This window comes from Nematostella vectensis, chromosome 8 (genome assembly GCF_932526225.1).
Source record: "Nematostella vectensis chromosome 8, jaNemVect1.1, whole genome shotgun sequence".
In the NCBI taxonomy this organism is placed as follows: Eukaryota; Metazoa; Cnidaria; class Anthozoa; order Actiniaria; family Edwardsiidae; genus Nematostella; species Nematostella vectensis.
The window spans coordinates 5,248,644-5,276,560 of NC_064041.1; the positions used below are offsets into that span (position 1 = coordinate 5,248,644).

General features: G+C 42.0%; 2 protein-coding genes across 4 annotated transcripts; both read left to right on the top strand.

Moving 5' to 3' along the window:
* The first annotated feature begins 4,184 nt into the window (after positions 1–4,184).
* On the top strand, positions 4,185–12,251 carry LOC116608929 (lactadherin). Its single transcript, XM_048731069.1, has 6 exons — positions 4,185–4,308; positions 6,452–6,711; positions 7,630–7,717; positions 8,154–8,365; positions 9,767–9,877; positions 10,233–12,251. The coding sequence occupies exons 1-6, from the start codon at positions 4,257–4,259 to the stop codon at positions 10,371–10,373; spliced, it is 864 nt and encodes a 287-aa protein (XP_048587026.1). The 5' UTR covers positions 4,185–4,256; the 3' UTR covers positions 10,374–12,251.
* Positions 12,252–12,970: 719 nt separating this feature from the next.
* LOC5501707 (complement factor B) lies at positions 12,971–27,738 on the top strand. Of its 3 annotated transcripts, XM_032369995.2 has the most exons (13): positions 12,971–13,087; positions 14,744–14,810; positions 15,279–15,367; positions 16,290–16,416; positions 17,512–17,697; positions 18,364–18,552; positions 18,677–19,015; positions 20,221–20,381; positions 22,272–22,443; positions 23,324–23,563; positions 23,896–24,134; positions 26,080–26,262; positions 26,799–27,738. In XM_032369995.2, exons 2-13 carry the CDS (start codon positions 14,747–14,749, stop codon positions 26,955–26,957), a joined length of 2,148 nt encoding a protein of 715 aa, XP_032225886.2. In that variant the 5' UTR covers positions 12,971–13,087; positions 14,744–14,746; the 3' UTR covers positions 26,958–27,738. The 3 variants fall into 3 exon arrangements, with proteins under 3 accessions (XP_032225886.2, XP_048587025.1, XP_048587024.1); XM_048731068.1 differs by lacking the exons at positions 26,080–26,262; positions 26,799–27,738 and adding an exon at positions 25,825–25,958; XM_048731067.1 differs by lacking the exon at positions 14,744–14,810 and having other exon boundaries at positions 13,026–13,087.
* Positions 27,739–27,917: the final 179 nt, after the last annotated feature.

Consider the following 27,917-nt stretch of genomic DNA (forward strand, 5'->3'; position numbering starts at 1 on the left):
ATATAATTGCCAATAGCGAGCCAAGTGCTCAAAGACAAGGTGTCCCCCCCGTGTTATACAAATAAGGTAAATCGCATTCTGATTGGCAGAGAGGCATTGCGCTCGCTAGTTGATGTGTCAATCATTCTAGAGCTAGCGTTAGTAGTTTGGCGGGAAGGATTTCTGGAGTTTTAACTGAATCTCATTATCAGTCTTATTAAAATTTCTTCGATATTTAGCTCTTGACGGTGGGTCAATGTTATCCCACTAAGTGATATTCATTTCCTACATCAAGAGGCAAGAATAAGCCGTTACGGAACATAATCTTATACGGCCGAGCTGAATTTGAGGCAGCCACGCGCGCTTTTCTTAGAAATACTGAATTAGGGCTCTGGAATTAGTGTTAAACGGACAGCGCGCACACACGCAGGGTCTATCCCTCATCTTTCCCAGCACTTTGCGCTTTGTTACTTTTGGTGTCCTTTGGTTAGGATGGAAAATTTATTAAATAAGATAAGGTATAGAGCCAAATTTCGCAGACTTGGATCAAGTTGTTTCGTCTCTTCCGTCTCTTTCGCGTTCTACTGATCCTATGTGTTTTACTACAAGATAACCCCGCTACAGGCTTGCTGCGCTAGTGTCTATGTGGTTATAATGATTGACAGCATTCCAACCATTATTGCACGCGCTCTCATAAAACTACTACTAGCTATAGAAGAGTTTTACTAAACCTAAAGGATACTAAAAGTAGACCTTTGGTGAGGTCAGATCCAGCTTTCTGCCGTCAACTTACGTGTACAAGACGAGAATTGGTGCTGAAATCCAAACTCCAAACTTTCATGTAAATTTCTTCGTTGAACTAAATAAGGACGCTATATTACGATCATATCACTTACTGGAACAAGGTGAGACATTACACAGACAGCAGACCATGTCACTTACTAGAACAAGGTGAGACATTAGACAGGCAGCGGATCATATCACCTACTGGAACAAGGTGAGACACTAGACAGACAGCGGACCATGTCACTTACTGGAACAAGGTGAGACATTACACAGACAGCGGACCATATCACTTACTGGAACAAGGTGAGACATTACACAGACAGCGGACCATATCACTTACTGGAACAAGATGAGACATTACACAGACAGCGGACCATATCACTTACTGGAACAAGAAAAGGCATTACACAGACAGCGGACCATGTCACTTACTGGAACAAGGCGAGACATTACACAGACAGCGGACCATGTCACTTACTGGAACAAGGTGAGACATTACACAGATAGCGGACCATATCACTTACTGGAAAAAGGAGAGACATTACACAGACAGCGGACCATATCACTTACTGGAACAAGGTGAGACATTACACAGATAGCGAACCATGTCACTTACTGGAACAAGATGAGACATTACACAGACAGCGGACCATATCACTTACTGGAACAAGGAGAGACATTACACAGATAGAGGACCATATCACTTACTGGAACAAGGAGAGACATTACACAGACAGCGGACCATATCACTTACTGGAACAAGATGAGACATTACACAGACAGCGGACCATATCACTTATTGGAACAAGGTGAGACATTAGACAGACAGCGGACAATGTCACTTACTGGAACAAGGTGAGACATTACACAGATAGCGGACCATATCACTTATTGGAACAAGGTGAGACATTACACAGACAGCGGACCATATCACTTACTGGAACAAGGAGAGACATTACACAGACAGCGGACCATATCACTTACTGGAACAAGGTGAGACATACACACAGACAGCGGACCATATCACTTACTGGAACAAGGTGAGACATTACACAGATAGCGGACCATGTCACTTACTGGAACAAGGTGAGACATTACACAGACAGCGGACCATGTCACTTATTGGAACAAGGTGAGACATTACACAGACAGCGGACCATGTCACTTACTGGAACAAGGTGAGACATTACACAGATAGCGGACCATGTCACTTACTGGAACAAGGTGAGACATTACACAGATAGCTGACCATGTCACTTACTGGAACAAGATGAGACATTACACAGATAGCGGACCATGTCACTTACTGGAACAAGGTGAGACATTACACAGATAGCTGACCATGTCACTTACTGGAACAAGGTGAGACATTACACAGACAGCGGGCCATATCACTTACTGGAACAAGGTGAGACATACACACAGACAGCGGACCATATCACTCACTGGATTAGGGTGAGACATAATTACACAGACAGGGGACCGTGTTACTTACTGGAACAAGATAAGAAGTTAAAAAAACTGTGGAACATTTGCCCCTTTGGGTGTTTAAACGCATTTCCGAGGCGCATAACCCAGGATTTGCTCAGGGGGGAGGGGGGGGGGGTGCGTAGTCATGGGCATCATATGGAAAAAGCACAGAATTAGAAGATTCCTTGATAAGAAATGACCGACTTTTTGGCCACCAAAGGGTAGGGGGAGGTGTGTAAGCGCCTGTGTACGTGCCTTTTTCCAACCCACCTTCAGAGGTGCCTCACTATAACGATAATCGGGTGTATACCTCAGCACCTTGTAGATCCACTGTATAATAAGGGTAGTGTTTGTCAAATCAACAGTGAGAACCTTGAAGAGTTTTATTTATCCATCCCCCACTTTGTGCGCACCATAACGAAATTCGGCGAATGTATTCCTAGGCACCGTGTGAATTATCTGTAATATAGGAGTAGTGTGAGAACCTGTAATCCAGCAACGGTGTTTGTGATTACAAGGTTCGACTGTATACGGAAAAGCCTTTGTACCCTCAGGATCGTGTAATTGCCCGTTTTATCGATAGCCGATGTGGTAGGCTAGTTTTTTTTAAATGTCTGTGTAAGCCAGCTTGTTCAACTATGCCCGTGTAGGGTAGTTTGTTAAACTATGACCGTGTATTGTCGCTTGTTAAACTATGCCTTTGTGGGGTAGCTTGTTAAACTATGCCCGTGTAGGGTAGTTTGTTAAAACTATGTAGTTTGTGGAAACATGCATTAGTCTTTGTATCCTTGATAGGGAACTGATTGTTTTCAGTGTAATAATATACAGTTTTTGTAGAGTATTTGTATTCTAACTCGAACGCATGAATAAAGCACTATAATTCGTTTTCTTTCTTGCTTCTTTATCTTTGAGTAAATGGTAGGACAACGCAACCAGAGCCGAAGGCCTCGGACATTAAGGGATCACGGTACAGGAACATTAAGAAAGTTGTGGTTTCACAGCTGGACATTTCCTTATAATTTTTGGGAATATTTGAGGGTGGGGGGTGGGCACGTGCCCCAAATGCCCCATCCTCTGCTACGGCCCTGGCACCATTCACACTTTTTCTTTTATAGGAACCTTTTTATGAAAACGTCCAGTTAATTGGACATCACCACCAAGGTGAACATAAACCTTAGTGTTTGACGTAAATATGAGAGCGCAAAACTGCAGATCTCCAGTTAAGAAAAAAATACAGGGACGGAAAAACCCAAAGTTCGCTATTCGGCCGCCATTTTGGAAAATGCGGAAGCGGAGAAGTGGGGCGAGAGGGAAAGGATTACTGGTTTATTGAAGACCAGGGAACCTGTGCAAGCAATAGTAGCTGATGGGCCCGTTTATACGCGCGCATCTATAAACAGCCTGTATTCACAGAGACTTCTTGACACCGCAGCGAGCCAAGATTTTCAACAGGAAGGGGCCCAAAAGGGACTTTCAAGGCATTTTCTCTTGTATTTTAGATAATAACTCATACATTTACTGTATTTTTGGCTGCTAAAAGGGGGAGGGGGGCCTAGGCCACCCCCCTGGCTACGCCTCTGTTGACAAATACAATACTGGTAGGGCCCCTGGCCCCGGCATGGTTTATAGGCATGGCTTACATCAACCTTAATCTTCCTTTCTTGTTTATGATTGTCATTGTTAGAAATTATCATAGTGACTTGTTCTACTCTTTCAAAGGGGAATTATAGGGCTCTCCTAATACTTCCATAATGAGTGTAGAGAAGTGGAAACGTTTTTCCGTTTTGTGTGTGTTCTCTCCTTGACTTGACTCACAGTCATTGTATAAAAATGAAAAGATATCTGCCACGCGAAGGAACTGTAATTAGATTATTTTTCGATTATTCTAACCTATCTTTTCTTTCAAGAAGTTAACAAAGAAAAGAGATAATTGCATGCAATCAAAAGAAATGAATTATATATTACTCTCGTCGTTCTAGGTAGAGCATAAAATTGACTAGCATAATCCACTCTAACAAAGGATGCATCGATGGATACGATGCCTGCTTTTTGGTGGCTATCTCTGTTTCCTCGGTAAGCTGTTTTTTACAATGATAAAACTTTTAAGAAGATTTTAGAGATTTCAGCAATGCTTACTGTTTTTAAAACAACTTACATACATTTCTTTGGACGTTTTAAAGGTTTCTAAGAAAGAAAAAAGTAGTATGAGTCTCGAGAAGATGAATTTCTTAAAATATTATTGTCGGAAATATAGGATAGCCTTTGCAATTAGTTAATGTCCTGGCGAGTTATCTTAAAATTTGTTAAGCGGGACATCATTAACAGCTTTTTAACTATATTGATGCTATTCAAAATTACCAAAACCAAATGAAAATGTTTCCTTATTTGAGTAATAACATTTTTGGCCTATACACTCGAGTTTGTCGATGTTCTTTAACGGAAAAGGACTAAAACATCGATTGCACTAAAAGGGAATATTTGTACTCTTTTACAATCAGTATTGAGTTTTCATCCTCCAAGAAGAGCAGATGTCACTTGTTTCAATGGAAGCATAACGCATTTTATTTCCTTTAATTAGCCGTCATTTCTTTTACATATATCAATCAATCAGTCAGTCTATTTGTAAGCTATGAGGTAGGGTGAAAATATTGCCAAAGTCATATCTAGTACACGGTGCAGCCACTGCTTTATGTAGAAGGCAGGGTTTTATGATAATAATTAAAAATTAAAACAAATTTGCATCAAACTCATGTTCGCTTATACAAACTATCGCCGTGTACTCATAGTGAGCCTGGGCTACCTGTGTTAAAATCTACTAGACCCTGCGCGATGTGTTGTTTGGGATACCTGAAAGATTTGCATGTGCATTTACAATTTGTTTGAGCAAGTGTGTTGTTAAAGGAATAACAAAAACAATCTTTTTTCTATCATATAAAAAAACACAATTATTAAAGCAATGTAACAATTGTGTAAATTCATATTTCAACATTGATTGGGCAAGAAATGTAAAAAACACCAGCTTTCCAGGTGGGGGATGGGACCCCGTAAAAGTAAATGGAGGTTAGGTTAAAATTGGCTTTTTCAACCAAAGTGAGGCATTATTATAAGCAATATAAAATGTCTCCATGGTTTATAGCATTTATCATTTCACTTGTAAACACAAAGTAATCAACAAGACCATATTTCCGTGCCAAATGAAAGGGCAATAAAGAATATCTGGATGTATAACAGGATATATTTCATTGGTAGCAGTTTAGTGTCATCTTCATTTATTATCATATCCCTCATAAACCAAATGCTACCTCTTTTGGTTGTAGGGGGTATAGGCTATCAAAGAGAACAAAGTCGCAGTAGAGCTGGATTTGTAATAGAAAAACGGGAAAATTTAAAATATATATATTTATTTCATTTTTGTTAGTGCAACAACAATAACCCTTTCACTCCTGCTACTTTTGAGCAAAATTGTAAGAAAAACAGACTGAAAACAGAAACCTCCACGCCTATTTCAAGTCCAACACGGTATGCCTTGAAGCTTCCAACAATGCACTGCGGTGTCTTTTCTGTCTAGCGACGGTACTGCTACAGCTAGTTTCTTACAACAGTTTTTCTTGTAATTTGCTTTAAAATTCCAACTTTTTCACATCTTGAGAGTGCCTTAGGACATCATAAAGTCTATTTGGACATAATTAATGCTGTGCTTATGGATGTTGCCCGCTGAGGGTTGATTAATGGGATATGGCATATGCTTTGGGATATGGCAAAGCTTTGATTACATTTGCAGAATAAAACTGTAAATCATGCCTTTTCAACTTCACAAATACAAGCAATTTTCCGGTGAGATTTCAAATTTTAATATTGCGGACTGTAATGTCAGCTTTGAAAAGTCTTAGCAAGAATTGACGTTTGGGCTTCCTCTGCATATTGCGCAATTTTGAAAACTTGTCGGAGAAAAAAAAACAGTTGCATTTTTTGACTGGGCTACCACAGGTATCCCGGTAAAACTAGTCTGTTTGTGCTCAGGTTCCTAGTGATAGGCTACCTGTGTTAAAATCTAAAAAATCCCCAGTCTGTGAAAAGGCCCACTCAGACAATGATACATTTGTTTGCTGTGACGTTACTTCAGGTTTTTTCATTACACACTGCAATATTTTTCTTAACATTTCCTTAGTACAAGCTTGCAAGTTTCCTTACAATTTTTCTTTATCACTTTTTTCAGTGGATGGAATTTGTCGAAGGATGGAATTCCTAGATTGCATTCAAGACAAGTACATGAACGGGACTCTTATCAGGACCTACACTACCTCTGAAGACTTATGTGAAATCAAATGCTTCAAGGAGATCGCATGTCTGTCGTATAACCTCGGCCCGATTGATTCCCAGACTGGAATGAGATTGTGCGAGTTGAACTATGCCGAGACCTCGACCAGCGCATCGCCACCTGTGGATAAGACTGGTTTTATGTACTGTCAAGCTTCGGTGAGCAAAATTAATATTTACCGTTAAATGTAGGTGGTGCTTTGGCAAACAAGATTCCTTTTCAACCGCCTCTTCACCACATTTGATAGTTCAAGAATGTCAATCACCCACTCCTTTGTTATTGTTCATCATTAAAACTACAGCGGTATACACCTATTTCAATAAAGGTTGTCAGTGCGAACGGCGAATGATAATTGCCTAATGGCAGTTCTACGACCGAAAGGTGTTTATGGGTAGTAATTATTTTGAAAAATAAAGGTGATAAATATATATATATATATATATATATATATATACCATTAAATATACTTATATATATATATATATATATATATATATATATATATATATATATATATATATATATATATATATATATATCATTAAATGAACAGTCGTATGTTTTATTTATTTTTTTTTCTGAATTTGGAACAAATATTTTGGGATCCATGGGTCCTTTCGGTCGTAGAACTTCCATTTGACAATCGCCATTTGCCGTTTGCAATGACAACGTTTTTTGAAATAGGTGTATTCGCAAGAAAACAAAATAACAATCTACGAATGAAGTCTGATATGTTATTGACTATATTTGATTGAAAATATCTTGGTTACTGGCTTGAATTAGCCGATGGAAATGGATACTTTGAGTGACTCGCCATTGAGCGGGAGCGTAAAATGGCGGCGTGATTGACCGCATCATCGCCACATTTGATAATTAACGCTTTGCTTGCACGAGGCCGCAATGGTTTCTGTGGCGAGACCACCAGTGGCGAGTTAACCAACAGTTACGGCGAGTAGTTTGATGGCGAGTTGGTGCTAGTGGCGAGTTCACCGGATACCATTGTAGTAGTTTAGTTTATTGCTGTTTAAAGAGCTCGTGTTACGTAACCAGTTAACAAAATGTGGGGTTCCCTTCAGAGTGTTTGCTCCTCAAATCCATGCGAGGCACCACTTTCTTGCACTCCAAGCTTCGTGGCGCCACATGATACACCCGTTTGCATACAATGTAAGTGCAGTATTCTATAATATTTGGTTACAATGTCACCGTTCTAGACTTTGTAAGGAAATTATATTTTATTCGATTAACACTAACCCGACTACCTTATTACAATTTGCGTAAGGTATTACAGATTGCGACCATTTTTATTACAAATGTTGACGATGTCACAAATAAAGTAATTCAGATGTGCACCCCCTTTGACACCTACATGACACCGACATCACGCCACGAAAACTCGAGACGATTGGTTACTAATATATGCTGCCATGTTTTTCTTGTATACCCTTTTTTTAAGATAATAGGCTCCACTCACGCTATGCTATTAAAAATTGCAACAACTTTTTTACACATTGCGACATTACACATCCCGTTAGAGAAAAATTGTGTCACAACCAAACCCCTATGCCACTGTCCCACCGTATGTATTTCGTCTTCCTTCCAGCATGTACGACACAAAGACCCCTTGGTATGGAATCGGGAGAGATCCCAGACCCCTCTGTCACTGCGTCTTCTTATTGGTACAATACAAGTGACCACGCCCCTTGGCTCGCAAGACTCCATGGCACACGCCCCGTGGGTTCCTGGTCTTCGCAATACTATAAGGAAGGAGAGTATCTACAAGTAGATGTTGGACGAGTTGTACATCTTACGATGGTATGGGCTATGCTTCACGATCAGGCGCCTTTTTTTAGGCCTCGGGCAAATATCTTTGTCCAGCGCCCGGAAAGACCGCTGAGTTTCCGAGTAGTAGGGGTAGCAAATGGTTTTGGCGAGATTTGGCGCCCACGGCCCATGTTGTTTGCGAGACCAATTTACTAGAGGATCTTAGGTATAGAGGTAAAGTTGGGTAAAGCTACCAGTGACTGGCTTGCTTTAGTTTCCTTAACATCAGTGCAAAGATTTGTGGACCGTGTCACGTGACAGATAAGAATAACACTAACTTCAGTAGCAGCAGAAGTGACTTAAAAATAGAACGAGCAGTCAAGAGCTTTTTCGTTTTCAGAGCATTCCAGCATTATATCCTTTCCAAAACACAAGCATTGCGAGCGCACTTGCGACCATTTTCTCCTCTTGGTGGACTAAGCAATAACAAAACAAGATTGTTTTGAGTCGAAATGTATCATAGTTTGAAAGGAAATTTTGTATGTAAATTGTTTATTTTAACAAACTAGTTATAAGAAGTGGCCTCGTCCACACAAAAAAGTGGCCTCGTAGCCTCGTAGCATAAGTGTTTTATATAAAAATAAGTGTTTCATATAAAAACTCTCTTTTTAACTGTTCAACGTTTTTGAAATACTTATGCTACGAGGCTTTTTTGTTACAACTATGTGTGGACGAGTTGACTCTACTTGTGGACGAGTTGACTCAACTTGTGGACGAGTTGACTCTACTTGTGGACGAGTTGACTCTACTTGTGGACGAGTTGACTCAACTTGTGGACGAGTTGACTCTACTTGTGGACGAGTTGACTCAACTTGTGGACGAGTTGACTCTACTTGTGGACGAGTTGACTCTACTTGTGGACGAGTTGACTCAACTTGTGGACTAGTTGGTTGTGGACAAATCGGTTTGTGACTGGATACCATTCTAGATCAGTGGAAATTTTCTTTCTGATTCACGACCTAACAGCACTCTCCTATTAGCTGAAAGGAAATATTAGTCACATCCTTTAGTATTCAATCGATTTAGCACGCACTCTATTTTTAAAAGAACCTTTTTTATAAGAACGTCCAGCCTGAGATTTCATCAAATTTTAAGAACATGCTAAGAACATGCCGTGCTCAGATAGCAGATTTTTTTTCTTTTTTAGTCCTGATGCGTTCAAAAATGCAGAATCAAATTGTGATCATAGTAACAACCTTATTATTGCCATTGGTCATTAGTGTCATTCTCTTCTCAACAATTCATTGGGTATTATATTCTTATATACACTAAAATTAAAGAACATCGTTAAGAATATTTTCAGCCTTTAAATGTCCCAAAAAAAAGAACGGCCCAGCCTTAACTAAAAATAAGACGTTCTTATAAAAAATGTACCTCTTTTCTTTTTCATAGGTTGCTACTCAAGGTCGACTCACATTACACCAGTGGGTGACAGTATTCGAGCTAGCCTATAGTGCCAGCGGTAACTCCTGGAGCACCTTTCATGAGAACGGACAAATAAAGGTACGGTGACGATTTTCAATTAAATATTCTAAATACGGTCTGTGGCAATTTTTTTTTTTCGTTTCCGACAAGACGGAACGGAACGTCACGGAAGCCATTTCGCAGTTACGGCGGTCGTTAGGACGCTAACCAATGAGAGGGTGCCGAAAAGCACCAGGCGTCAAGAAAGTAGACAAGAGATACATACGCACATGTACTAAATCGATCTAAAGCTGTGACAGATGCAGAATTGAAAAAAGATAAAAAGCCATGATTGACATCCATCAAAACACAGTTGTGACTCGTGAACGAAAGGCACAAGGGTGCACGTGTGACTGAAAGCGAGTGTAATTAACAAGCCTTTTTTCTATTTTAGAAGTTCCAAGCTAATAAAGATAGTGACACCGAGGTACCGCATCCCCTCGGAGACGGAGTTAGCGCAAGATATGTGCGCTTTGTAGCCATAGAGTGGCACCACCACATCTCCATGCGCGTGGAGCTATATGGCTGCGGTTAGGAAGACAGAGATGGCCGCAGCGTCACCAGTTTACTTCCGGTCGATTACGTAGCAATTTCCGGAAAACGCGAAAAATATTTCAAAATATTGAAAGCAGTGTGTCAATTGGAAATTTCTTTGAGGGTGTGATCGATAAATTAGAGCAGATGGCTTGTTAAATATCTCGGATTCTAATGGATTCTTTTGTCCTTTAACGGTTGAGGTTTCCGTCGGACCTCCGGAAGTAAACTGGTGACAATGCGGGACTCATACCCAGTCGTTATTTGCTGTTGCGGGGACATCCACAGGAACCCTGGAGAGGAAACGGAAAAAGAATAAGCGAATTCCGACCCAAAACGGCTTCCTGACCGTCATGCACCGTGCGCTAATTCGATCTCTCCGTAATGCATCGCGCTGCGTCTGGGTACGAGACTGTGACAATGCGGATTTAAATGTCTCGTCAAATACGAGACAGGAACAAATATGTGTCCGCTTTACTTTTTTGCACCACTATAGCGACTCTACTTTTTTAACATAATGAAGTTGGGAAAACCTGACTTACTCTCCTAGAATCGAAACTATTCAAACTACTTTATTTCTTGCAGAATTTTTGTTAGATTATGCCTTCTGCCGGAAATAATGTTTTGTCTGTTTTTAAGGTATAAAATAAGGGATGACATTTCTGATTAATAAAGCTGCACATGTCACGCTTTCCGCACAAGGTTTGCATTGAAATAAAGATAACTCGTTGCAAATATCAATCTTAAGGTGATTCGATACAGTTTCCCGAACGCCCAACCATCCTGTCAATCACAACTCGTATCTTCTGCCACAGGGATCGGATCATCAAACTATTTGGCCATGCCATGTAGCTAGGAATGAACTTTATGAAAATGTAACATTTGTTTACATTGCTGTTTCTATGGCAACGGAACGGCGAACCCGTTAAATTCACTATTCGCGAAGTGCTGTTCGCTACAGGGATTTTTTAACAAATATGCTATAGGATGTTGTACATCAGACCTTAGAGGAAGTTTTATTAAAATGGCGCTTAAAATGCTCATTTTCAAAAAAATCTACTCGCTTACATACAACCCTTCAACGGAGCTTAAAGTTAACCCGAATGTTTCTCAATATATTAAATTTTATTCTACAAAAACGACGAAAAATTTATTTGGGCGAAATTTAATTTGGCGGCCAAAAAGCACAAAAGTTCAATTTCTTCATTTTGAAAGTATCATATAGTCCCCGGAATGGCCCCTAAAACTTACGATCAACAAAACCGATTTGCTTTCATTTTTGGTATGTTATTAAAAATAAAAAGTAGCTAGATAATAATGGTAAAAAATCCTTGCCCGCGTATGGATTTTTTTCAGGTGCGAATTTCAAAGTAGGTAAATAACAGAGTGACTGATGAAAATAAAAATTCCATAATCATATAGATTTTAATAAAACTTCCTCTAAGTTTCGATCAAGGTCTGATGTACAATATCCGATAGCTTATTTATTTAAAAATTACCTGTAGCGAACAGCACTTCGTGAATGGTGAATTTAACGGGTTCGCCGTTCCGTTGCCATAGAAACAGCAATATAAACAAATGTTACATTTTCATAAATTTCATTCCTAGCTACATGGCATGGCCAAATAGTTTGATGATCCGATCCCTGTAGCAGAAGATACGAGTTGTGATTGACAGGATGGTTGGAGATTCGGGAAACTTATCGAATCTCCTTAAACTTTGATTGCACAAAAATAAAAGTGATGAGTAAATGTGAGACGGTTAGTGTTATAATTACTGCTCGCGTTTTAAAGAATGTTGATTACCCACTCCTTTGTTGATGTTTATCATTGAGAATAAATCTGTTTATTTGCAAGAAAATTAAAATAACCACCCAAGATTGAAAGTTTGATACCTAATTATAACGATGTTTTATTAAAAGTCTCTCAGTCACGTGCTTTAATTAGCTGGTTTATATTAGTGAGTTGGAAGGATGGATTCTTTACTGTCGAATCCGTTGTATCGCGACGCCGCATTTTCAAAACATCGGTTTTGTTTTTGTCGTCAAATTATTCTAAAGCCAATCAGATTCTTGCCATCTCTCGCCTAGTGCAGTTGCCTCTACACAGTGTGACGTATAGTCTGTTAACGCTAGATTTGTGTAACTCTTGTTTACTCTTTTTTACCCATTGATTGAGAGTGCTTTACTTTTTACCAGAACGAAGTGAAAGGTAGGAAAGTAATTTTGGACATACCTCACTTTCCGTCCTCAAAAACACACTTCCTCTCGCTTAATCGCGCTCAAATCACGGAAATATCCTCAAGTTCTGCAAAGAGTTCAATCGTGAATCTTGAATCTTGACGAAAAAGGCGCTTTCATACGGCCCTCAAAAAGTAAAAAGTAAACATAAACACAACACTAGACTACACACGTCTTTTAAACAATTTGTTTTCTTATTTTTCACTAATTTTGTTTTTCGCCCTATGTTTACCGTAAATATCATTAGGGACAAATAAAGAGCTTGGCGCGGCCTACCTGGGTCATGGATATCCTTCTGCTCCCGTGTCTTGTCACTCGTTACACGCGGGTCACGGGTGCAGCTAATGACGTCATCGTTATTGCTGCCCTGTGTTCCTGTCAGCTGTAAAGGAAGTCGCAGCTCTGTTTTTATAACCTGATCGTTTTCATCGGGACCCTAAACTTCAGAATTCTCTGCTGAAATTCGCAGTATTACGGTAAGTCTTCTTAAAACATTACCATGATTATTCGAAGGCATGTGAGATTGTAAAGTTTATTTATGTGCAGAAAGAAGAATACAGTGCTAGCTGTATTAAGGTATCTAGAAGATGTTATATTGCGCTGCTGCGGTTAAAAACGCTCTCAAACACACTGAAAGCTACTTTTCTGCATTACTGCCTTCTCAGTCCACAAGTGCCTACATTACTACGTCCAAGTTGTCTACTTGTTACTACGTACAAATTGTCTCCCTAAAATGGGACAGAACAGAAATATAAATCTTTATTGGGAGTATAGACTTGGAATAAATCCATTAATGAAAATTTAAGACGGGAGATTGTTTGCTCTTTCTTTAACCTTTTGCCTTAAACATCGCATTACGAAACAATGATATTATTTACTTCTTTCAAAGCGCGGGAACATTTAGAGAGATAACACAAAGCATATACTTCACTGTAATATTTGCACATAAGACAGAGCGCAAAAATACAACTAAACCCCGAATAACACCTCCAGAAAGCGGACAACTCTGTGCATCTGATATTCTGTTCGTAATATCGAGGTGCACTTCGTAAAAGCGGTGTCTGGAAGGCCATCTTTTACAGTATGTGTAGTGATAGATAAAAACTTGTAAAAATGCAACGAGTTGTTGTAGTTGGCTGCCAGTGCCCCTAGACACCGATGAAGAGGCAGACTTTTAAGTCGTTTTAAAAAACGTCTATGGTGTCTATCCTTTATAGTGTTCTTTACAAATCTTTAATCATTATAGTAAGTGACAAACAAGCTTTGTTATTCAGCAGTTATGAACAGTATAAATATGCACGATATTGTTCCTTGTCCTTTAATAGATTTGATCCTAGTAAAAGAAACACATGCCGGGAAGTGATCTCCTCACGTCCACACTGATGACGTCTAGAACATAAAAGCCGCGCTTATTCTTTTAATGGACCATATGTACCGTAATTGCTCGAATAAGGCCCCCCTCGAGTCTCTCATCCTGCGAAATAAAATATAAATAAGCGCCTCTCCTATGAAGAAAAATGTGAAAAGTCACATGCGAATAAGCATCTCCCTAAACTTGTTGTACCTAATAGACATCCGAAGGGTAGTAATGATAACTGTTACCAGCCAAAACATTCTATAATTATAAGCTTGTTTTTTTTTTCTATGGTTTTTGGAGGATTTTCGATGTTAAATAGTATTTTTTTATCTAGAGATGAACTAGATTTTTAATTAAGCGCCTTCTCCGTTAAGCACTTCCCCCTTAATAAGCGCCTCGCCTGTATTATGAGAAATTATAATCGCCCGGGCAGTTATTGGAGCCAATGCGGTAGATCCATTTATCAGAACGTTTGAGCGACTTGGTTAAGTTCGTTCGTGTCTTATCATTGCTTTCTTTTCGTAAACAGATAAGTCTGAGTCTGATTCTTTGAAAAACTGTTTACTTGAAGGATAATACGACTATTTCGATTACATAAATGAAGTGATCGAATGTTCACTTCTTCCGAGTTCCTCAATCCTTCATTTCCTGAGCTTTAACTTCCCCTTTTCCTGGAATCATCAAATAAGATTATCCAGGCGAGTAGCATGGTAGAATGCACCGATAACGACAATTTAAAATCTCTTTATTGAGATAATCTATGAATTGTTTGCAGGATATGGATATAAATTATAGACGCATGGTGTTGTGTTCTGCTTTGGCACTCATATTAACTGCACTCGGTAGGTATAAATTGATTAACCAATTTTCATTGTCATAATAAATAATAATTGGGCTCTTATGTAGAAAGACATTATAAAAGGTTTTCTACCTTGTTATTCCATATTAGTCTTATCTTTGCACTTGGACTTAGTTCAGGTCCACTCACTTTAAACGTCGTAGATAATTTACTTATTTTTTTGTTATTGATATAGCAATAAGAAGGGGCATGCGTACACAGGGAGGTGCGCGCGCACCCCACCTTGGCGACCAAAAAGTGGGTCATTTCTCGTTAAGGACTCTTCAAGTACTATGCGTTTTCCATATGATACCTATGACTGCGAAACCCCCCTCAGCCAATCCTGAATACGCGCCTGTATGCTGAGGGAGGGGTGGGGAGGGGAGACCTATGTCACCAATTATTACGATCCATTTTTATTGACGCCGCAACGCTCTAATCCATGTGTTTTTTTTTTGTTTTTTTTTTGCAGTAAGTGCCAAACCTCCAATGACAGATAAGTCCATCACATCTCCAACTGCCTTACGATGTCCAGTACCACAGAGCTTCCCACATGGCAAGGTACACGGCAACAGCAGGAGAGAAGCGAAAGGGGTAGATAGATAGGGGTTTTATTCAATTGCCATGGCAGTATTACAGACTGAATTAAGGCAAAGGGCCAGCACATATAGCGTTATACTATTACAGAAATAAACTGTGCAAGCGGTTTGAAACTCGTTAGCATTGTTTATGCACCTTTGCAAAAAAGAGTTTCCTTGCTATTTAATTTTCTTTATAAAATATTCAATTATTTGTTTGAAACCCTTTCATCACTTTTTCCCGCTTTCTATATTCAAACATTAAAAAATATATAATTTACAGGAATACTGCAAATCGCCTGTTAATCACTTTTTTTTTTAAATAGAGAAACAAGGGCGGTAGGACTTGTGTTTGTTAGGCTAAATTCCCTTTCATCACTTTTTCCCGCTTTCTAAAACGTTAGACAAATTATAATTTACAGGAATAATGCAAATCGCCTGTTAATCACTGTTTTTTTTTTATCGAGAAACAAGGGCGGTAGGACTTGTGTTTGTTAGGCTAAATTCTGATAAATCACGGAATTTCCTCTTATTTGGCTGAAATGATCTCCTTTGCCACGCGCTCTGCGTGTTAGAAACCCGATCAAGATACCTGGTCGGGCACGTTTCGACTAGCTCGTCAGGGAAAGTTCGCGCTTCACGGGGTAGTAGCTCAGATTATGCAACGAAACTTGACTCGGTTTTCTAATCAAACATGGAGAACGCCTCGAAGTTTATTATCAGAATTTAGCCCAACAAACAACTTTTCCTACCCCCTTGGAGAAATCGCTAAATCTGAGACTTGTTGCACATGGTATCTATGTCTTCGGCGCACTTGTCTGCAAACTCCTGGTTGAGCCACAGCCCCAGCCCTAGCGCCCTAGCCACATATAAATATAAGACTCATAGATGCCTTCCATTTCCAGGTGAAAGTGCTGTATGGCGGAAGAGCTCTGTATTATTCATGCCCTCAGGGCAAGCTAATTGGCACAAGTCATCGCTTTTGTGATGTCCAGACCGGACAGTGGTCCGGACGGCAACCAATCTGCAAAGGTTGGTTATGTCATCAGTAACAGATCGACCCTGTGATCTCGAGATATTTACATGGGCCCAGTAATCCTCCTCAGCAGCATTGCTATACTTTGTTAAAAGGCTATTCAAGATACGTTGTTAGCAAAGGATGTGTGTGTGTGTGTGTGTTTGGGATCGGGGTAGGGGGGCTGAGTATCTTTGTGGATCGGCAGTTTTGGGTATTAATATCACACGGATTACGAATTGTGAGAGAAAATCGAACATTTTTTTACCAGGAAGGTAAAGGGGGGTATGGATCACGTTTTCACGGACCGAAAAATGACTTTTTCACGTGTCACGGGCTGAAACAAACGGCGTCAAGAAAATTACTATAATTAGATTAGAATAACAGGAAATGGGCAAATCTGGGTTCACAGAGACTCAAAAGTGCTATAAATCTCGCTTTCACGCGTAGAGTTGGATCACGTTTCACGGACGTCGACATTGAAGATTTCACGTTTCTCGGCAGTAAAAAATGGCCAAATCACGTTTCACGAGAACACCCATTACCACCCTGTTTTACGAATTACAAAATCTTGCGAATTACAGATCCATGAAAAAGTCGACTTTGTGGTGAGTTTGTACTTGATGATCTTTGATCATTTGAACGGATCAGCGGATTTGTGGACCCCTCCCCCCACCCCTTAGTGTAAAATTGAAAAATTGTAGCTTTTTTGCTATCAAGAAATGAATTTGACTCTTCATGTTAATAGTATAGTATAGGGGTCCGGACCCCCTATGCTATGCATGTTCACCGTACAACTTTTGTCATTTTCAAATATTTAAAATGCTAAAAATTGTAACTTTAATAGAAACAATGTCTTTACCTTCCTCCCACCCAAATTTAGATTTATGTATGTATGATCTTTTCCTTTCCCTCATCTGTGCTATGCCATAACTTTGACATGAACGGGAATTCTGAAATTAGGGGTGATCATGGAAATTAAACAAACAAAAGCTACAAAAGAGGCCCTCTCACCCAAATTGGAGCTCAAAATTTCGGAGCCCCTCCATAATATAGCAGCAACCCCTCCCCGCTTATTAATAACTGCCTAACCTCCTATCTTCAATCTTTAGTGCCTTCAGTTCCCAAATGCCTTCAACCCACCATTCCTAACGGACACGTAAGCTTTCGCCGGGGGCGCCGTAACAGATTCGTTGCAAAATACACATGCAAACGAGGCTACAAGCTTATAGGAGAAGAAAGAAGAACCTGCAAAAACGGACGATGGCGCCCTCCCGCAGTACCATCTTGCAAAAAAGGTAACTTCCGGCAATGCTGATACAAATATAACAAGTTAACAAAAACAAAAGAGCAACGATTAATTCAGTCATTGCAACTACTATAGCGGATTTTGAGGGTCAGTACGCAGCTCTTACAAGCTGCAATTTGATTGTGCAAATGAACAATATCCGCACCTCGACACAAAGAACGAGAAGAATAGAGACAAAAGAACTCCTTTGTAGAACAAAGATAATAGGAGACAAAGCAGCTGCGTACTTACTCGATTTTGAAAGCGTCTACCACCTAAAATGACTGTTTTTGTTAGAAATGTTTCGTGGATTCATTATTGTTTTACACCGACAAAGAATTTGCATAAAAGGTTTCATATAGCTTAGGGATAATTCATAAAAACTATACCAAAGCCAACTTGAAAAAGAAACTCGAGATGGAGACCTTCAACAAGCAATGATTCTAATGAATGTGATGTTTACTGTCAGCAATGCACTTTGTATCATACCCTCGGGTAGTTGACAGGTTCTCATGGTCGGTTTAAGTGTTTACGTGATTCAGCTTTGTTGGCTCTAGCAAATCAGTTTTTTTTCTTCTGGTTTTCCGTCTTTTCTTTCTTTCACAAAAATGTCGCTGATTTGTTCGTTTATTTGTTATTCCTCGTTCATTAAGTATATTATTTTGGGTGTCATCAGAGAGATGTTCTAAGGAATGTAAGCGGCTGACGACTCCTGCGCATGCCTTAATGGGGGGCAGTTCAAGGAACGTGGGCTCACTTGTTCGGTTCGTATGCGTCTCGGGCTACGTGCTGATTGGCCAAGAGTTTCTGAAGTGCGGATGCAATGGACAATGGGACTCGCGTGTGCCGAAGTGCGTTAAAAAGGGTAAGCGGCAATTTCTTTTTACTTTTTTTAATTAGCCGTCATCTCAAATTAGCCACCTTTTGAAAAGCTTTACACTATACCTGATATCTTGGTTGTGCTAGATATTGTTATGGTATATTTCTAGATCCTTTAGCGGACCTCAGACGGGCAGCTGATGGACTCCGTATGCACTTTATCAACAAACTCGAACTTCTGACGACAGATAGCCGAGTACGTTCCGGACTATCTTCGGGAGCCGCCGGATTAGACTTGGTTTTTGTTTTCGACAGCTCGGCAAGTGTCGGCGAGGACAATTTCCGTAAAGGCATCCAATTCGCCCGGACAATTATCGATGAGTTTGGAATCTCGGCAACGCCTTCCGGTACTCGGGTAGCAGTGATAGTTTTCAGTGACGCAGCGCAGGTAATTTTTAACCTGAAGTCCAATCGGATTGTGGATAAAGAAGAGGCCGTTAGGAGACTAGGTATGATATGTTGGTTGGTTATTGTTTATCTATTTATTTATATCTTCATGGTTATCTCTTGACCCTTTTATAGTTTGTCTTGTTTACTTCATCTTTTGGAAAAGTGCGTAGGATGTCATATGGTCGTCTTTATCAAGAATAAATATTGTATATATTTTAACATAATTCAGTACACTTCATTTCCTTTAAGCACAAAAGATGCCATATGCACGTGCGTTTTAGAACAGAATGTAAAGTAAGTTCATAGCGTGATGATGACGACATCACTGCTGTAGAAACGCGAAAATTCCGAAGAGACGCTAGCGTTAAGATTTTTCATTCTACATCTCAGCGAGCTGTGCGTGGCGTATCCGTATAAGACTTAGGTCTTAAGGCCTAGGAACCGGGTTATTGCTCCCCCATTAATGCGCGGGTACCTCAAGTTCCTTTGTGTACAGTTCGCTAGATGGCGGTGTTGGGGCCGCAATCTCAAGCCTAGCCGTAGAGCATTAGCATAAGCGCTTGTCTGGAAGTATGGTCTATTATTTCTCATATCATCTGACTGGATCAGGTTCGATCCTCCGTCAATGTGCTTGATTTTTTTCCCCTTTTTTTGGTAATTTTTCGGGACTTTCTGTTTTCGCAGTGGCTAAATGCCCGTCAGTCGGGAAAGGTCCTCGATGGACTTAATGCCCGACAGTTTCCAATTTATTCAAAAAAGCCAATAAATTGTCTGACTAGTGAGTTCAAATTATCCTATATTTGTTTAAAAAGTGCAAGCGATACTGAATTCAGGCCATGGGGGAGGGGGGGGGGTCACAAAGCCCACCCTACTTATAAGACGAGACGAGTTCGACTTAGGTTGACCCCTCCGTTGGTAGTTAAAAAAGACTGTTAATTTTATGTGTGTATTTGGATAGAAAAAGTTTCTAGATGGATCTAGTGACCTATTACCAGAGCTAAGGAAGCCGATTTGAGCTAATTCATCCACGGTCAGTGGATAACTAATCTGGACCCCGCCCTGCATTTTTCGCTAGACACGCCCATGTAATGCGCAGTAGCGGATCTAGGGGAAGGGTCTAAACCCCCCTTTAAGCTGCCAGAAAGCCATATGTAACAAAAGAATTTACCCCCTCCCCCCTTTGTCACAGAGCCACCCCCCCCCTTTAGCGATAAGAGAGATCCGCCCCTATGCGAGCCCAAATGACTGGTTCTGATTTTGGCAGAGAATCTACAGTTCCAAGGCGGAGGGACGGCTACCAAGTTAGCGCTTCAAGCGGTTATTGACACGGTAACCCCCGAGCTGCGAAACAACAGCAAGAAAGCGCTCTTCCTTATCACAGATGGGAAGTCAAACAAAGGGGGGAGCCCGGACAGACCAGCTAAGGTACAAACAGTCTGTAACCGTCGTAACCCGTACCCTGCACGGGTTGTGGGCGGAGACCCGTACCTGTGGGTCCCTGCACCCATTACGACCAGGGGCGCATCCAGAGGGATGGGAGAAGGAAGGGGGGGTGTGGGTGGCGACCCGTACCTGGGGGTCCTTGCACCCATTACGACCAGGGGCGCATCCAGAGGGATGGGAGAAGGGGGGGGGGGGTGTGGGTGAAGACCCGTACCTGGGGGTCCTTGCACCGAATACGACCAGGGGCGCATCCAGAGGGATGGGGGAAGGGGGGGGGGTGGGTGGCGACCCGTACCTGGGGGTCCTTGCACCCATTACGACCAGGGGCGCATCCAGAGGGATGGGAGAAGGGGTGTGGGGTGGATGGAGACCCGTACCTGGGGGGTCCTTGCACCGAATACGACCAGGGGCGCATCCAGAGGGATGGGAGAAGGGGGGGGGGGGGGTGTGGGTGGAGACCCGTACCTGGGGGTCCTTGCACCGAATACGACCAGGGGCGCATCCAGAGGGATGGGAGAAGGGGGGGGTTGTGGGTGGCGACCCGTACCTGGGGGTCCTTGCACCCATTACGACCAGTAGCGCATCCAGAGGGATGGGAGAAGGGGTGGGGGGTGGGTGGAGACCCGTACCTGGGGGGTCCTTGCCCCGAATACGACCAGGGGCGCATCCAGAGGGATGGGAGAAGGGGGGGGGGTGTGGGTGGAGACCCGTACCTGGGGGTCCTTGCACCTAATACGACCAGGGGCGCATCCAGAGGGATGGGAGAAGGGGGGGGGGGTGTGGGTGTCGACCCGTACCTGGGGGTCCTTGCACCCAATACGACCAGGGGCGCATCCAGAGGGATGGGAGAAGGGGTGGGGGGTGGGTGGAGACCCGTACCTGGGGGGTCCTTGCACCGAATACGACCAGGGGCGCATCCAGAGGGATGGGAGAAGGGGGGGGGGTGTGGGTGGAGACCCGTACCTGGGGGTCCTTGCACCTAATACGACCAGGGGCGCATCCAGAGGGATGGGAGAAGGGGGGGTGTGGGTGTCGACCCGTACCTGGGGGTCCTTGCACCCACTACGACCAGGGGCGCATCCAGAGGGATGGGAGAAGGGGGGGGTGTGGGCGGAGACCCGTACCTGTGGGTCCCTGCACCCATTACGACCAGGGGCGCATCCAGAGGGATGGGAGAAGGGGGGGGGGGTGTGTGGGTGGCGACCCGTACCTGGGGGTCCTTGCACCCATTATGACCAGGGGAGCATCCAGAGGGATGGGGGGGGGGTGGTTTGGGGGTTGTGGGGTGGAGTTGTGGCTGGCGTGGCGTTCAAATTTACATGCAAAATTTTAAGGATAATCAAGAGATAATCCAGTTAACACAAAGTTATAACCTAAGATCAGGCTGCTAAATGACTTCTTTCCTCACACGAGGTGACGAGGAAGAGTCTTCAACACCAGAAAAGGAAACCAAAAAGATTCTATTAACAGCATGTTTTACATCTTCCACAGCCTCACCACTAAGGGCCTATCATGGGTATAGATAATGAATACCTTTATAAACTGAATTTTCGCGACGTCAAAATTTCGCGATTTTGAAATTTTCAATTAAACAAATTAAATTATTAAAATGTGGTTTAATCATCAACTGTAACAAATGCGTGGGCTAAAATTAGTTTCACAAAAATTGAATTGAACAACTCAACCCTTTACGGCACTTTATGTATATTTTAGGGAACAAATAGACAAGGGGTCTCTAAAAAGCTTACTGAAGGGCTAATACTGCATCCTAAGGCTTCGGCACATCCCAATTTACGCGAAAAACACAAAATTCGCGAAATTAAAAAGACGCGAAAATAAAGTTTAATAAGGTAATATATTTTGTCATCTAAGGTGTTACGAGCTGGATTTAACTTTGAGATCTTCGCAATTGGAGTATCCGACAGTGTGGATAAAGACGAGCTGAAAAGCATCGCGTCTGAACCATTCCGTACACACGTGTACCAGATAAAGGACTACGCGACACTCGTCAAACTGAAGGAGCTGATCACCACCAAGGGCACAGGTAACCCATCACTACACAGGTAGACCGACACATCACATGGGTAATCAAACACGGACTAACCAAACACATTACACAGGTAGCTCAACACACCGGTAGCCAAACACATCATACAAGTAACCCAACACGTCACACAGGTAACCAAATACATCACACAGGTGGCCCAACACACCTTGAAGGTAAACCAACACATCACACAGATAACCCAACACATCACACAGGTAACCCAACACAAAATGAAGGTAACCCAGCACATCACACATGTCAAAACGCGGTCACTTCCATATAAGCAAACTAATGTATTCCTTATTTGGAAAAACTGCATGATTCTTGTCATTTTAAGGTTTACGTACCGCAGGTGCTTCTTAAATTTTATGACTTGTTATCAGAAAAGAAAAACAATTACTGTGACCATCTTTAGTCAATGGAGAAAGTTTTGGAAAAGAATCTAAGATTCCTTGGTACCAGACCCGCAAAACGACAACGTTTTCTTCATTTGACCCAACAGATCACACAGGTAACCAAACAGATCACAAGTAACCCAACACACTAAACAGCTAACCCAACACACAAATACCCTAGCACATCGGTAACCAAACACATCAAACAGGTAACACAGCACATAACACAGGTAGCCCAACAATCACACAGGCAACCCAACACATCACACAGGAAACAAATCACACCACACATGTAACGCAGCACATCACGGAGGCGTTTCACCGGCCAATAGGTGCAATTTTGAAAACTTAAGCGAATATATAAGGCTATTATTATTTTCTATTTTTTATCTATTTCCATCACAAACTATTGATACTAGATCTTTTATTTATTAACCCACTCTAATTCACTCGTGGATATTAATCTTGTCCTTCTCCCCCAGACTATGATGAGTGCGGAGTAGCGGGCGACACACAGCTTCGAGACTCAAGCGACAAAAGGTTCCGTATCGTTGGTGGCCGTGAGGCCAAGGCGGGGGCCTGGCCCTGGTTAGCTGCTATTTACGTCAAAGGCTCTTTCCGCTGTGGTGGCGCGTTGATCGCGAGGGACTGGGTAGTAACTGCCGCACACTGCTTCTACTACGACGGCAAGATCGTCCCATCAGATATATTGGTCAGACTAGGTATGTGACGTCGTGGCTAAGATACGTATATATGACGTCATGGTCAGACTGATGTATCTTGTGACGTCATTGTTTGGAGTATGTATGTACAGTATATATTACGTCATTGTCAGACAAGGGTCTCGTTGGAGTCGGGGATGGGATGTTTCATTATGGAAGTTACAGTATATAAATCTCAACAAAGTTTAACTGTCTGTTTGTTATACTGTCTGCGTTACTATAGCGGATAACGATTAAGACCAGCGTAAAGTAATTATTGTTTCGTTGAAATTCTTTACGATAAACAGACAATGGAACATGCATCCTTGATGAAAGCAACCTTCCCTTCGTAGGTGAACACGACCGAACTCTTGAAGAAGGCAGCGAGCAAAATGTGCGTGCTAGCAACCTCGTATTGCACCCCCTGGCTAACAAAAACGGACTGGACTTTGATGTAGCTTTGATCCAGCTGAAAGGGGGGGTCAAGCTGACCGCGTATGTCCGCACAGTGTGTCTTCCTCAGCCTACAGACGCCATCTTGGTTCGACCCGGCAGTGTCGGGATCGTGGCAGGGTGGGGGTCAACCCAAAAGGTTGGTATTAATCAATGAAGCATCCCCATCACGACCCTCTTAGACAGATATGCAATATTACTTCAACTCGACAGTGTCGGAATGGTATCAGGGTAGGGGTAAGGTTGGTATTAATCAATGAAGCATCCCCATCACGACCCTCTTAGACAGATATGCAATATTACTTCAACTCGACAGTGTCGGAATGGTATCAGGGTAGGGGTAAGGTTTGTATTAATCAATGAAGCATCCCCATCACGACCCTCTTAGACAGATATGCAATATTACTTCAACTCGACAGTGTCGGAATGGTATCAGGGTAGGGGTAAGGTTGGTATTAATCAATGAAGCATCCCCATCACGACCCTCTTAGACAGATATGCAATATTACTTCAACTCGACAGTGTCGGAATGGTATCAGGGTAGGGGTAAGGTTGGTATGGTATCAGGGTAGGGGTAAGGTTGGTATTAATCAATGAAGCATCCCCATCACGACCCTCTTAGACAGATATGCAATATTACTTCAACTCGACAGTGTCGGAATGGTACCAGGGTAGGGGAAAGGTTGGTATTAATCAATGAAGCATCCCCATCAGGACCCTCTTAGACAGATATGCAATATTACTTCAACTCGACAGTGTCGGAATGGTATCAGGGTAGTGGTAAGTTTGGTATTAATCAATGAAGCATCCCCATCACGATCCTCTTAGACAGATATGCAATATTACTTCAACTCGACAGTGTCGGAATGGTATCAGGGTAGGGGTAAGGTTGGTATTAATCAATGAAGCATCCCCATCACGACCCTCTTAGACAGATATGCAATATTACTTCAACTCGACGGTGTCGGAATGGTATCAGGGTAGGGGTAAGGTTGGTATTAATCAATGAAGCATCCCCATCACGACCCTCTTAGACAGATATGCAATATTACTTCAACTCGACAGTGTCGGAATGGTATCAGGGTAGTGGTAAGTTTGGTATTAATCAATGAAGCATCCCCATCACGACCCTCTTAGACAGATATGCAATATTACTTCAACTCGACAGTGTTGGAATGGTATCAGGGTAGGGGTAAGGTTGGTATGGTATCAGGGTAGGGGTAAGGTTGGTATGGTATCAGGGTAGGGGTAAGGTTGGTATTAATCAATGAAGCATCCCCATCACGACCCTCTTAGACAGATATGCAATATTCAACTCGACAGTGTCGGAATGGTACCAGGGTAGGGGAAAGGTTGGTATTAATCAATGAAGCATCCCCATCACGACCCTCTTAGACAGATATGCAATATTACTTCAACTCGACAGTGTCGGAATGGTATCAGGGTAGGGGTAAGGTTGGTATGGTATCAGGGTAGGGGTAAGGTTGGTATTGTAAGGGGTAAGGTTGGTATTGTATCGTTCTCAGTTTGAATATAATTCATACATAATCAATGATTCCTAGTCGATAAAAATGTTTGAATATGTCATAACTGTCCATACTTCTGGTTCCTATTTTTGAAAGTATTATTTTAACACAAACTTCTATCCCCTCTCCCTAGGGGAATGCATCGGTTCGGAGTGGCCCCCCTTATCTTGTAACAGAAACACTATGAAACAAGCTAAAATTATATCCCCTCTCCCCAGGGGGATGCATTGTTTCGGAGTGGCCCCCCTTATCCTGTAACAGAAATACTATGAAACAAGCTAAACTTATATCCCCTCTGCCTAGGGGGATGCATCGGTTCGGAGTGGCCACCCTTATCCTGTAACAGAAACACTTTGAAACAAGCTAAAATTATATCCCCTCTCCCCAGGGGGATGCATCGGTTCGGAGTGCCCCCCCTTATCTTGTAACAGAAACACTATAAAACAAGCTAAACTTATATCCCCTCTCCCCAGGGGGATGCATCGGTGCGGAGTGGCCCCCCTTATCTTGTAACAGAAACACTATGAAACAAGCTAAAATTATATCCCTTCTCTCCAGGGGGATGCATCGGTTCGGAGTGGCCCCCCTTATCCTGTGTTAAAGCAGGTCCAGCTCCCGTTCGTATCCCATCGCGTCTGTCAGGTAAATCACACGAATGCCATCACCAAACGAATGAGATGTGCTGGTGACGTCATGGGCGAGAGAGACGCCTGCAAGGGGGACAGCGGTTCGCCTATAGTGGTAGGTGTCATGCGCGAATTTTCCTTCAGACAATACAAAAACATGGTTTAATGAATTTTAACTTTCGAAGTTTCCCCATATCAATGTTTTGAAAACCGTCGTTTTTTTACCTCGCTCGGTAAATAGGACATTACATTAGGACATTAATACCATATTTGGATTTCCGCCTAAATTATTTTTCGCTTTTTTATGGCTCTAGAACTGTTTACGTCGAGAATTTTCACGTAAACTTGCAGGAATATGTGTTTGTTACGATTTTGCAGGCAGACATTTTGAAAGAGGCCCAGGCCCTAGCAATTCTAGAGCATCTCAGGTTTTCCGCGCGCTCGCCCCAGGCTCTTTTAGACCATTTAGGTATAAGACTGCCATTGATATTAGATAGAAAATTACCGCTTTTTTTAATTAATCTGTTGCATAATCATACCTATACCACAGCTGAATCCTTAAGTGGATGATCATGAAAATGTAATTATATCATAATTTATGATCTAGCGTTGAAGTCTCTCAACGTTTTTCGTCCTTTTCTTCCTCTTTAGGTCAAAAGGACCGATGGTAGCTGGTCAGCGGTAGGCTTGTCAAGCTGGGGGGAGGGGTGCGCGCAAAAAGGCAAATTCGGAGTATACGCTGACCTACTGAGCGCGGAGTACGACTTATGGATAACACGAACCGCAGGGCTGGTGAGGCCTGGTTCCTAGTACGAGAGAACTGGGTCTTGGCAAAGTGGACTAGGTTCTATTGAGAATGGACTGGGCCCTAGCAAGAGTAGTCTGTTAAGTTCTAGCCCTCTTATAAGAGGACTAAGGGACTTGGTCCTAAATTGGCTTGGGTCCTGCAAGGGTGTGGACTAAGAGGCCTGGGTCTAGGAGGGCCCAGAGGCCTGGGTCCTAGTTTATATAACTGTATACACTATAAATTTAGCACCTTACATGAGCAAGAAGAAGCTTGAAGTCTTGGCATCCATGACTACTTAGAATTGCCTTAAAAAATGAAACCAGTGATCGAAGTGCGTGGTTTCCTGATATCTAAATTTGCTGTCCATTTTAAAGAAGATTGTACTCAAGGTCATTATTTACTTGTTTGTTTAAAGCTTAGCTTAACAAGCAGAGTAGAACTCATAACACACATAAACGGGGCAGGTTGGGTGATAAGTGTTTTGTCCGTTTTATACGAAATCCTTGGTAACTCGAGGTGATTTTAGACGAGTAAAGGCCTAAAGATAATGCCCTGTATTTACGAGTATCCTTCCAATGAGCATCCCGTTTAGGCGAATTCTACAAAGTATTTCCTCTACATAACCCAGCACTTGCGGTACATCTATTCGTGAAGTGAAACCGCGAATAATGGGGATTTGTATTGAATGTTTGTTCCGACCAATCACACGCGAAATATTAAAACAGTTTTATAGGATGTCTCATTAAGTCTCGTGTCTAACTTGGCTTGTGTTTCGTCAGAGAACAATAAACATCCCATACCATATTTAAGGAGCTCTCGGTTTTACTTTTTGCGCTGTAATCTTATAACGACTTTTAAGTCACATTTAAAAAAATGTGTAACATGTTGAAAGAAGTTCACCATCGTTACGGAAAGAAAAACCTTTACTATAGCCTCGAGCCCGGCCAGAAGATGGCGACCACGACTAGGCATAGTTCAAAAAC

What these genes read in the sequence shown, in the direction of transcription:
- LOC5501707 (XM_032369995.2), top strand. Translation starts at nt 14,747, where the DNA reads ATGGATATAAATTATAGACGCATGGTGTTGTGTTCTGCTTTGGCACTC. An exon ending in AGAGCTTCCCACATGGCAAG is followed by an intron (nt 15,368 to 16,289) that starts GTACACGGCAAC and finishes TTCCATTTCCAG; the next exon opens with GTGAAAGTGCTGTATGGCGG. An exon ending in GCCGAAGTGCGTTAAAAAGG is followed by an intron (nt 18,553 to 18,676) that starts GTAAGCGGCAAT and finishes GTATATTTCTAG; the next exon opens with ATCCTTTAGCGGACCTCAGA.
- LOC116608929 (XM_048731069.1), top strand. Translation starts at nt 4,257, where the DNA reads ATGCATCGATGGATACGATGCCTGCTTTTTGGTGGCTATCTCTGTTTC. An exon ending in TGGCTATCTCTGTTTCCTCG is followed by an intron (nt 4,309 to 6,451) that starts GTAAGCTGTTTT and finishes CACTTTTTTCAG; the next exon opens with TGGATGGAATTTGTCGAAGG. An exon ending in TTATGTACTGTCAAGCTTCG is followed by an intron (nt 6,712 to 7,629) that starts GTGAGCAAAATT and finishes GGTTCCCTTCAG; the next exon opens with AGTGTTTGCTCCTCAAATCC.